Here is a 10,971-nt window from a genome sequence, read left to right as displayed (position 1 = left end):
GAACCCAGGAGTCCTGGCTCCCAGCCTCCCCTGCTCTAACTCACCAGCCCCCACTCCCCTCCTAGAGCTGGGGGGAGAACCCAGGAGTCCTGGCTCCCAGCCCCCATCCACTTTAACCTATCAGACCCCACTCCCCTCCCAGAGCTGAGAGAGAACCCAGGAGTCCTAGCTCCCAGCTTCCGCCCCACCCCCTCGGCTCAGTGTGTCACTGTGCATCAAGCGATTAATGTGCTAAAAGCCCCGTGGATCATAATTAATCTTTATGAGCCAGGGCCTGAGCTTGCCTCAACCATCTCCCCTCCCCCATCCACATTGGGGAGATTTATGGGGTGGTGTGTGTGGGGAGACGAGCCAGGGATGGGTCTGGAACATGTCTGAGGTTTGCATTGCTGGCGAGCGGTACATCCTGGGGGTGGGGATGGACATGCCTCACCCCTGAGCCCCCCGAGCCACCAATCCAACAGCCCCTGGATTGCTAGAGAAGGACCCACAACTGTACTCAGCATTTTGGCTGCAGCTTGTGACATCACAGTGCTGGGCCTGCCTTAATGAGAGTGGGGGAAGGGGAGGGGCTGCACCCCCCTCACCAGGGAAACTGAGGCACTTGAGGCTGAGGTATTAACCCAGCCCCCCCCAACTGCAACCCAGTAAACCTCCACTTTCCCCCAGAGCCAGGGAGGGAACCCAGGAGTCCTGTCAGGGCCGCTCAGAGGATTCAGGGAGCCTGGGGTCTTCGGCGGTGGGGGTCCTTCCGCTCTGGGTCTTCAGGGCACTTCAGCGGTGGGTTCCAGAGCGAGTGAAGGACTGGCTGCTGAATTGCCACCTAAGACCCAGAGCTTTGGCAGCTGGTCCTTCACTCACTTCAGGTGCGTTCGGCGGCACTGAAGGACCTGCCACTGATGACCCGCCAAAAACTCTCATGGGGGCCCCTGCAGGGCCTGGGGCAAATTGCCCCACTTGCCTGCCCCACTCCCCCGGCGGCCTTGAGTCCTGGCTCCCGACTCCACTCCCATCTCAGAGCCAGGGTGAGAACCCAGGAGTCCTGGCTCCTCCCCAGGCCCCAAGGTGTGTTGTTAGCTGGGGCCTTGGCATGGCAACGTTAGCAATGGTGGAGTGGTTGTTAATGGGTCTGGGATCTGGCCAGGTGAGGGGGCGAATGAACAGGGCTGGCACCATGCCAGGCGGAGCTGGGAACCAGAAGTGTTGCTGGGGGCCAGAGCTGAGCTGGTGCCCTAAGGGAGAACGGCCCTGGTCCCCCATTCCCAGCCCCCCTGAGCCTGCCAGGCCTGAACCCATCACCCCTACCCAGCTCTCCCCGCACACGTTCACCCATTTTGGGGTAGGTCCCTCTCCTCCTTATAGGATCCTGGCACTGAGCCAAGGACCCTCCCCTGGCCCCAATTTCTTTTTTCCTGGGAGGAGGGGTTTTTTGATACCACCCAGCTACCTGTTCCAGCCCTGCCTGGCCCCACACTAACTTGGTTCCTCCCCACCCCCTGGCCATGGACTTATGGCTCCGCCACTTGTTCTCGCAGGGGTTTTTTTGAGACTGGAATGTTAAAAATGCCTTTACGAGGCCGTTAGCGCTGGGGGGGGGGCAGGCCAAGGGAGGGCTCTGGCGAGGGTGGGCACGGGCTGTGGGGGGCGCCATGGGGCAGGGAACAGGGTGCTGGGCAGGGGACGCGCTCCCCTGAAAGGCAGGGCTGGGCAGCAGGGGGTGCTGTGCTGCCTGGTCTCCCATCCAAACTATAAACTGGGCTTTCCCTGCTGAACCGGGGCCTGGTTAGCCAGCTCCAGCTGCAGCTGACAGGTGTGTGGGGGTCCCAGGGGAGCTCCTCCTCCCCTCTGTCTCTGTCCATTCACCTCCCATCAGTTGCCGGGCCAGAGAGCAGATGAATAATTAAAAATCAACAGGCACAGATGGTGCAAGCTCCAGGGGGAGCTCAGGGCTGGGCTGGCAGGGGCTGCGAGTCGGGAGTGTGGGGGCACTGGCAGCTGCGATGGGACAGGGCCGGGCTACCAGGGGCTGCGGGTCAGGAGTGAGGGGCATTGGCAGAGCTGGGGTGAGCCCAGGGCCAGGCTACCAGGGGCTGCGGGTCAGGAGTGAGGGGCACTGGCAGAGCTGGGGTGAGCCCAGGGCCAGGCTACCAGGGGCTGCGGGTCAGGAGTGAGGGGCACTGGCAGAGCTGGGGTGAGCCCAGGGCCAGGCTACCAGGGGCTGTGGGTTGGGAGTGAGGGGCACCGGAAGAGCTGGGGGGAGCCCACGTCTAGGCCAGCACGGGCTGTGGGTCAGGAGTGAGGGGACCAGCAGAACTGGGGGCAGCCCAGGGCCGGGCTAGCAGGGGCTGTGGGTCGGGAGTGAGGGGCACTGACAGGGTTGGGGGGGGCAGGGCTGGCAGGGGCTGTGGGTCAGGAGTGAGGGGAATAGGTGCCTGGATTCCTTTAAATCTTCCTTTAATTCCCCCTCCCCACCCGGAACTGAAGGGCCCATCACTTATTCATCCTGCTGACACCACAACATCTTTCACCTCCCTCCACCCCGCCGCCGCTCACTTCTGAGGCAGATGCCAGAGCGGGGCCCGGACTGAGCCCCGAATCCCTCCTGTCCCAGCTGAGGCAGAGTGAAATCTGCGCCCTGAGCCATCCCGGCTCCAGCAACAGCACCAGCAAGAAGCTCCCCCTGGGAGAGAAACTGCGCCTCTTCTCAACCTCATCAGTATTATTGGGAAAGCCTTCGCCTCCGGGGCCCTAAGCCCGTTCTGCCATCAGTTTTTCCTGTTGTCCAGTGGTGGGAAGTTCCACTGGATTGTCGAGCATCACGGTTCAGTCAGACTCAAACAGCAGCCTCTTATCCTGGCGTTTGGTGTTAGAACTCCCCTCCTTTAGCCCCGCTCTGTTGGAGGGGGTGTCCGTGCAGGGCCTGGCATGATGGGAACACACCGAGCTCGGTCAGGGGAGGGGCTCTGTGCGGCCCCCACCATGGTATATGAGCTCGCCCAACACAATGGCCCAGTTGGGGATGGTTGGTTTTTTTTCAGCACTTTAATTAACAAAAGAAAAGTTAACTATAAAATGAACAGAGAAAACAGCTGCATGGGAGCGAGGGAAGGGGTCTGACCTGCTTCCCCCAAATCTCGGGGGGGGCAGGCCCCCCCTCCCTGCACCCACATGCAGTATGACTATTTACACAGATATCGGAGGGGGTTACACTGAAATTTCTTACACCTGGGACTAAATTTACACCAACCCCCCCTGAGACGCAATAAATTATTCAGTAATTAAGGCACCATGTCGCCAGGAAAGGGGGCGCTGGGGGGGGGCTGTCGAGGGGAGTCCCTAGGAGAAGGGGGTGCTGGGAGATCTCTGGGACAAGGGGGGGGCTGGGGGAACTGGGAGAGGAAGGGCTGGGGAGAGGGGTCCCTGGGACACAGGTTAAATCTCCAATTCCCATTGTCACTGTCACCAAAACAAGAGGCAAATTCCACCAGCTATTTGAGGGGGCTGTACAGGGGGGAGGTGGGAGGCTCCTTTCAGCTGCTGGGCTGGGGGTGCATTGGGGGGTTGGGGAAGGGGGTCCTCCAGTACTGGGGGGCTGTACAGTTTTGGAGGCAGGGGTCCGGTATTGGGGTGAAAGGGGGGGTCATTGCTCCAGCCCAGCCAGATCCGCCCCCCAGCCCGGCCGCCCCATCGCACACCCCCCTTCACCACCAGTAGCCCCTCTGGGTTATTGCTACGAGGCCAGGTCCCGGTGGCATTGGGGGGGACCCTCCCATCCAGAGTCACTGTCCCCCAAAAGTCAGCCTGCCCCTGAGCCAGGAGTCGAAGGTCAGGTGGTCCTGGAGGAGGTCGAAGGTCGCACTGGCTGGCCATGGGGCCAGTCTCCCTCAGCTGTTGGTGGAGACCAAGGCGATGACCTGCTCCAGCCGCTGGCGCAGCCGCTGCTTCCGGCAGCTCCCGTCCCGCTCCAGTGCCGTCAGCACCTGTGGGTGAGGGGCACCTGGGGGGTCTCACCTCCTGCCCCATGTACTGGCAGAGCTTGCCCAGTGCCGGGCGGGGGCAGTGGGGTGGGGGCTCGCCCAGCGCCGGGCGGGGTGGTTGGTGGGACTGGGGGGGGGCTAGTGGTCGGAGGCTCGCCCAGCCGCCGGGTGGGTTTGGGGTGCGATGTTGATGACCTGGCGACTTGGTTCTTACTGGGGGCTGTGGAATGCTGGGGGGGGGCGGGGGGGGAAGTTGGTCTTTTGGGAGGCCCGATCTGCCATTGCGGGTGGAGAGAACTGGCCACTGAGCAGGTTAACCTGGGAACCCAGGAACGGGTGAGACCAGGGGTACCCCTCTGCCCAGGAAAGCTCTGAACAGACGCTGGGGGAGGAGACGCTTGTGGAGTGGGGGGTTTCAGGAGCTGGCTGGGGGGAAAAGCCTCCATGATGGGGCTCTGACCCCCCCAATGGGGCTGAGAGGCTCCTGGGAACACCCAAGACTGGGACCTAACAGGGAAGGATTCTGGCTTGTCCATTCGCCAGCAAGGCCTGTTCTGGGACTGTTGTCCCTGTCGTCTGAATTAAACCTTCCCGCTTCCCCTGGCTGGCTGAAGTCCCAGTAATCGCAGGGAGCCCGGGCGTGCAGGGCCCTGATCCCCACATCTCTGTGACATGGGACTGGGGCGGGGGCAGTGGGGCAGGTCTCACCAAGCCCGCCATGGGTGACTGGGGGAGGCAGTGGGAGCGGGGAACTCCTCCAGGACTGGTTGGGCGGGGGTGGACTGGGAGAGAGTCACGGGGGGCAGTGGGGCGGGTCTCCATCCAGCACTGGTGGAGGCCAGTGGAGCGGGGGGCTCCCCCAGAGCTGGAGACAGAGTTGGTGGGACATAGGGGGCAGTGGACGGGGGCTCCCCCAGCGCCAGGTGGGGTTGGTAGGACTGGGGGGATTATAGTGGGGCAGTGAGGTGGGTCTCACCCAGCGCCGGCGTTAGAGGGGCAAGTGGAGCAGGGCCTCCCCAGTGCCAGGTGGGGTTGGTGGGACTGGGCGAGATTCAGGGGGCAGTGGGATGGGCGTCTCACCCAGTGGCCAGGTGGGGGGCCAGGTGGAGGCGGAGGTTTCTCCCCCCAAGCACCGGGGGGGCGGGGGTGGTGGGGACTGCGCGGGGAGAGATCAGGGGAGGCAGTGGAGCGGGGAGCTCCCCAGCGCCGGGCGGGGGGTTGGTGGGACTGGGGAGGCAGGGTTGGCGAGGGGGGATGGTGTGCGTTCAGGGGGTGGGGTGTGGGGTAGCAATGGCAGGTCGGCGGGGCTCACCTCCTGGCGGTAGCGGCCCCCACGTACTGGCTAGAAGTCCTCCTAGCGCTCCCAGCGTGTTGAAGCTCCCCAGCGTGGAGCCGTGACTGCTCCCCCAGATAGGCGTCCATGTCCTTGTCACTGATGGGCGCCATTCCTGGCGATTGTCCCGGTAGGTACCTGGGGGGCAGAGGGTGAGGGGGGGCAGGGTCACCTCCCCCACTGCCCCCCACAGGCCCCATTACCCCTTCTATTCCCTTCCCCGCCACTGCCCCCATGGGCCCATTACCACCTGTCGTACCCCCCTGCATTCTGGGCGCCCCTCCCGCCATGGCCCCCCCATGGCCCCATTACCCACCTTCTACCCCTCCCCCCATACCCAGCACCCCTTCCCCCCACTGCTCCCAAATGGCCCCATTACCCCCTTTTCTTACGCCTGCAATCCTGGCACCCCTCCCCCCACTGCTCCCCCATTACCACCTCCTACCCCCTTCCCCCAAATCCCAGCACCCCTCCCCCCCACATGGCCCCATTACCCCTTCTACCCCCTGCCATCCCGGTGCCACCCTCACCTGCTTGCCCTGCCCATTGCACCCATTACCATTCTTACACCCCCCAACCCATGTTTCCTGATGCCCCTTCCCCCACTTATCCCCCCATTCAAGGAGCCCCCTGCATCCCCCACTCCCCCAATCCCCAACTTCATCTCCACCCCCTCCCCTGACCCCCCATCCCTCCTGCAGTTGTGCTCCAGCTCTCGCTAGCCACCGTGCACCAGCTTGTGCCCCCTTGCCTTGGCTCCCCCCACTCACCGCTCCACCCAGCCGCGGTAGCCGGGCAGAGCGTCCTTTGGCATTAGAGCAGTTTGGTGTGGAGGGGCGAGGTCCTTGCCCAGGCGCTGGGCGTACGTGGAACACGAGTCCATGAAACGTCTGGGCCACCACGGAGAGACACGCGTGCCGTGATGCTGCCTCTTGTGCAAGCGTCGAACACTGGAACTGTGGCGCTTCTTTGATCACATTCACGCCAGAAACGCAGGGCGCTAGTCTGGGCGGAGACGGGGGTCAGGAGAGATGCCAGAAGAACCCCCCGGGACCCCCATCCCACCTCATGCGCCCTCCCCACACCCCGCCAGCCCCCATCCGCCCTCCACCAACACCCTGATCACATCACCCAGAACTGCAGGAGGCAGGCTTGCTCGGGGGCAGTGGACAGAGAGTCCCAGAGACCCCTGCGGGGACCCCAGCCCCCCAACACCCAGATCCACTTTTCACCCAGAACAAGCAGGAGCAGGGCTGACGGGGATAGGGGTCAGAGAGTGCCAGAGAACCACCCCAGCCCCCAAGGCACCCTGATCACATTTCACCCAGCGAACCGCAAGGGGCAGGCTGGGGGGGCGGGTGGCAGAGAGCCCTGCCAGGAGACCCCCCCGGGACCACCCAACACACCCCCAACACACCATGATCACCATCACCCAGAACCGCAGGGGCAGGCGGGTGGGGGGCTAGAGCCCTCCGTAGCCCCTCCGGGGCTCTCTACCAGTTGCGGCTCTGCCAGGTGTGCCCGCACGTCGGGGTCGCTGGATCTGGCCCGCCGATCCGCCTGCTCGTCCAGGAAGTCGAACATGTATTTGATGGGCATGCGGGTAGGCCGCTGGCCCGGTTGCGCCGTGCCTGAACAGCGTCTCGAACAGGTCACTCCAGGAAACTTCTGCATGCGTGCCCTGGGGGCGCCGGGGGTCAGACTGGCAACAGCCATGGCCCCGCCCCCCCCACCCCCCGCCCTCAGCTCCCTGCACCCCGTACCTTGGTGGCCAGGAGCCGGGTGAGGTAGATTTCCGACACCATCTTGCTGCCCCCCTCCTTGGGGTCGCCCAGCGGGTCGTGGCTGCGGACTAGGTGCCAGAGCCGGGTGCCCCCATCGTGCTCGGGGCTCAGCATGGGGGCACGGGAGCGCAGGCTGTCAGGGCTGCTGGATGGCCGCAAGAGGCTCTCTGGGGCGGGGGGACGGGTCATGGGGAGGCGTCGGAGCCCCAAGTCCGTTGCCCAGCCCAGAGCCCCTTGCTCCCCCTCCCCGTCCATCCAGCAGCACAGGAGGCCATTTTGACTACTCCCCCCACCTGGTTTGGATGGGATACGGCGCTGGGGGGATCAGGGCGGGTCTTCTGATTAGGGCAGGTAGGGCTCGGGGGGGCAGGGGCTGAACAAGGTGTCTGGGATGTGGGGGGCAGACACTCCCTGCAGCTCCCCACGTCCCAGCCCCACCCTCCCACAACACCATGTCGCTCTAGGGCAGCTGGGATGATCAGATGTCTTGATTTTATAGGGACAGTCCTGTTTTGGGGGTCTTTTTCTTATATAGGCTCCTATTACCCCCCAACTCCCGTCCCGATTTTTCGGACTTGCTGTCTGGTCACCCTAAGGGCAGCACAGGCCCCCTGTCAGGCTGGGGGGGGTGTCTCTGTAGGGCAGGCGGGGGGGGGGAAGTGGGTGGGTCTCTTGGGGGGTCCAGGGGGCCTTACCGTAGCGGCTCAGTGAGCGGCTGAAGGTGCAGGAGTTGGGCAGGTTGCACCCCGAGACCTGCCGGGGTGTCAGGGCCACCTTGGAGCCATCAGTCACCTGGGGGAGAGGCAGCAGGTGAGGGGGGTGGGGGAGGGCCATGGGGGACTGTCTGGGGACAATATGGAGGTGGTGCCTGCCCCAGTGCGCTGCTGCAATTCCAGGCAGGGTGTGGGGTAGGGATGGAGGTGTAGGGCCATGGGGGCGGCAGTGAGGGGGCCCTATGTGGGGGCCTGTCCCACGTGGTTGGGACCTAGCGCACTAACACATTTCCATTGGTGGGGGAGCAGGAGGTTATGGGAGGAGCAGGGGGCTCTGGGAAGGCAGTGGGGAAAGCAGGGCTGAGGGGCAGTGGGGGGTTCTGGGGGTCCCTGCCCCACCTGGTAGTTGAGGTGTGGATGGGGAGAAGGGAGCTACAGGCGGCTCTGGGGGGCTGGGGGGGAGGTGGAAGGCTCTGGGGTCCCCGCCCACCTGGTAGTTGAGGTGTGGATGGGGAGAAGGGAGCTACAGGCGGCTCTGGGGGGCTGGGGGGAGGTGGAAGGCTCTGGGGGTCCCCGCCCCACCTGGTAGTTGAAGTGTGGGTGGGGAGCAGGGAGCTACAGGGGGCTCTGGGGGTCCCCACCCCACCTGGTAGTTGAGGTGTGGGTGGGGAGAAGGGAGCTACAGGGGGCTCTGGGCAGCTGGGGAGAGGTGGGGGGCTCTGGTGGTCCCCCCCCCACCTGGTAGTGCCCCAGAGTGTTGAGCTGTTTCCAGTCGCCCTCGATGCGGCTCGTCGCATCCTCGTCCTGTAGGAGGGTTCGGCCCGACCAGTCCTGGCGCCACTCTGGGAACGGAGTGTGTGTCAGACCCCCAAATACAGCCCCACACCCATCAAACACCCCTTAGGCAGCAACACCTGCCCCCCGCCTCCCAGCCTCCCCTGAGGCAGCCTTGTGCCCTGGGCCTCCCGCCCTTGCGCCTCCTACATAATCCACGCCCCCTTGGGCCCCAAAGCCCCATTACTCCTTCCCCAGTGCCCCCCCCCACACATTTTCAGCTCTATGTCATCGGCCCGGGGGCACTGAGAATAGGGGATCCCCTGTACCCTCTCCATCTCCTCCAGACTCAGCTCCGTGTCGTCAGCCCAGGGGTGCTGGGAACAGGGACCCCCCTGTACCCCCCGTACCAATCTCCGTGTGGTCGGCCTGGGGGCACTGGGAATAGGGGACCTCAGATACCCCCCCTATCTCCCTGGTACCCAGCTTTGTGTTGGCCTGGGGGTGCTGGGAATAGGGGACCCCCTGGTACCCCCCATCTCCCCTGTACCAGCTCTGTGTCGTCGGCCCAGGGTGGCTGGGAATAGGGGATCCCCCGGTACCCCCGATCTCCCCCATACCCAGCTCCGTGTTGTCAGCCCGGGGGCGCTGGGAATAGGGGACCCCCCTGTACACAGCATCCAGCAGCTTCTCCTTGGCCTGGGTGATGGTGTCACAGTTCAGCACCTTCACGGGCACCTCGGGGCCACCGGGGGGGTCGGGGCTGGCACAGTACAGCGTCTGGGGGGGACAGCAGGTCAGGGGGGGTCCCTTCAGTCTGAGTCCCCCTCCCCTCCCTCTCCTTCCAGCCCCCACCCCCTGGAGTTTCTAGCAGAGGTGTGACGCGGTTTCTCCATCCCCAGAGGGAGTGACCCATGGGTGGGGGAATGACACATGCCTGGAGCCCCCACAAGCAATGCTGGGTGCCAGGGGGCGAATGGGATTTTGGGGGGCTGCTGGAGACGCACAGATAGAGGGACACAGGGTTGGAGGAGGGCCCCTGGGCACCCTGGGAGATGTGTGGGGGCCAGAGGCTCTGATAACAGCTGGGGCACGGCCCAGCGCCTGGGCAAATGGGGTCCCCCAGCCCGACAGCCCCCCCTGCCCCCAGCCAACCAGGGTCTTGTAGTCGATCTGCTGGCGGATGAGCTTGTCCTCGCTCAGCGAGTATCGCGCCTCCCCCGTCACCGCGTCCATCGGCCCCTTCTCCATCTGCTGCTTGATGGCACAGAACAGCAGGAACAGCGGCTCCCCAGCACACTCCTGGGGGGGCATTACTGCTGAGAACCCAGGTGTCCGGGGTTCCAGCCCCCCCTGCTCTGACCACCAGCCCCCACTCCCCTCCCAGAGCCAGGGAGAGAACCCAGGAGTCCTGGCTCCCAGCCCCCTCTGCTCTGACCCCACCAGTCCCCACTCCCCTCCCAGAGCCAGGGAGAGAACCCAGGAGTCCTGGCTCCCAGTCTCCTGCTCTGACCACCAGAGCCTGCTCCCCTCCCAGAGCTGGGGAGAGAACCCAGGAGTCCAGGGGGGCTCCCAGCCCCCACCCCTTCTCACCTTCAGGAACCGATGGAGCAGGAAGGTGAACCAGTTTGTCAGCATCTTCTCAGCCACTGACTCCGTCCTGGGGGAGGGAGAGACCGGGGACCCAGGAGTCCAGGTTACTGTGGGTCACAGGGGGTGTCCTGGGAGGGGTCTCCCCTGTGGCAGGATGGGGGCCCAGGGAATGGGGGTTCCGGGGTTACAGGGGAACAGAGGAGATCTTGGGGGTCTCAAGGAAATGGGTGGGTTCAGGGAGGTCCTAGGAGGTCCCACAGGAACAGGGGGTCTCGGGCGGTCCCGGGCAGCCCCGGGGGTGTCAGGGAGGTCCCAGGGGGGTTGGAAGCTCCCTAGGCCCCACCTGCGCAGCAGCAACTTGGGATGGGCCCGGTTCTGCAGATTCTTCTCTATGAGGTCGGCCAGCAGCTGCTTGAGGACGCCGGTGGCATAGTCCAGCCGGCCCTGCAGGGCCACCAGCGTGAGGGAGGCCACAGCCCCCCGGTCCCGCATGGAGAACCCGCGCTGCCCCTCCAGCGTGTGGATGAAGGTCAGCAGGAAGGGCTGGCAGTGCAGGAGCTGCCCGAAGAGCCGCAGGCCCCGCTCTGCCCCGGGGGGCGCCTGGGGGAGCAGGGGGTGAGATACAGGCCCCGCTCTGCTCCCCAGAACCCCGGGGCCAGCCCCTGCTCTGCCCACCAGTCCCCCCAGTCCAGCCCCCTGCTCTGCCCCCCAGGAACCCGGGGCCAGCCCAGCCCCCTGCTCTGCCCCCCAGGAACCCCGGGCCAGCCCCCGCTCTGCCACAGGGGAGACCCCTCCCC

General features: G+C 64.9%; 2 protein-coding genes across 2 annotated transcripts in view; both read right to left on the bottom strand.

The window, feature by feature from the left end:
- LOC116823436 (protein FAM3A) overlaps nt 1–2,644 on the bottom strand; it is an 11,396-nt gene extending 8,752 nt beyond the window's left edge. Inside the window, exon 1 of the mRNA XM_075071316.1 lies at nt 2,554–2,644. Coding sequence (XP_074927417.1) covers nt 2,554–2,644 — 91 coding nt within the window. The remainder of the gene's footprint in view (nt 1–2,553) is intronic.
- Nucleotides 2,645–3,710: 1,066 nt separating this feature from the next.
- Nucleotides 3,711–10,971, bottom strand: part of PLXNA3 (plexin A3) — a 19,323-nt gene continuing 12,062 nt past the window's right edge. Inside the window, 16 exon segments of the mRNA XM_075071315.1 lie at nt 3,711–3,980; nt 5,290–5,310; nt 5,312–5,353; nt 5,355–5,448; nt 6,081–6,196; nt 6,198–6,274; nt 6,724–6,772; nt 6,823–6,909; nt 6,911–6,991; nt 7,074–7,261; nt 7,790–7,886; nt 8,546–8,649; nt 9,202–9,361; nt 9,737–9,883; nt 10,175–10,241; nt 10,518–10,774. Of these exon segments, the coding sequence (XP_074927416.1) occupies nt 3,885–3,980; nt 5,290–5,310; nt 5,312–5,353; nt 5,355–5,448; nt 6,081–6,196; nt 6,198–6,274; nt 6,724–6,772; nt 6,823–6,909; nt 6,911–6,991; nt 7,074–7,261; nt 7,790–7,886; nt 8,546–8,649; nt 9,202–9,361; nt 9,737–9,883; nt 10,175–10,241; nt 10,518–10,774 (1,683 nt within the window). The 3' untranslated portion in view covers nt 3,711–3,884.

This window comes from Chelonoidis abingdonii, chromosome 11 (genome assembly GCF_003597395.2).
Source record: "Chelonoidis abingdonii isolate Lonesome George chromosome 11, CheloAbing_2.0, whole genome shotgun sequence".
NCBI classification, from domain to species: Eukaryota; Metazoa; Chordata; order Testudines; family Testudinidae; genus Chelonoidis; species Chelonoidis abingdonii.
The sequence above is the reverse complement of the archived record's forward strand: the minus strand, read 5'-3'. Positions and strand labels throughout refer to the sequence as shown.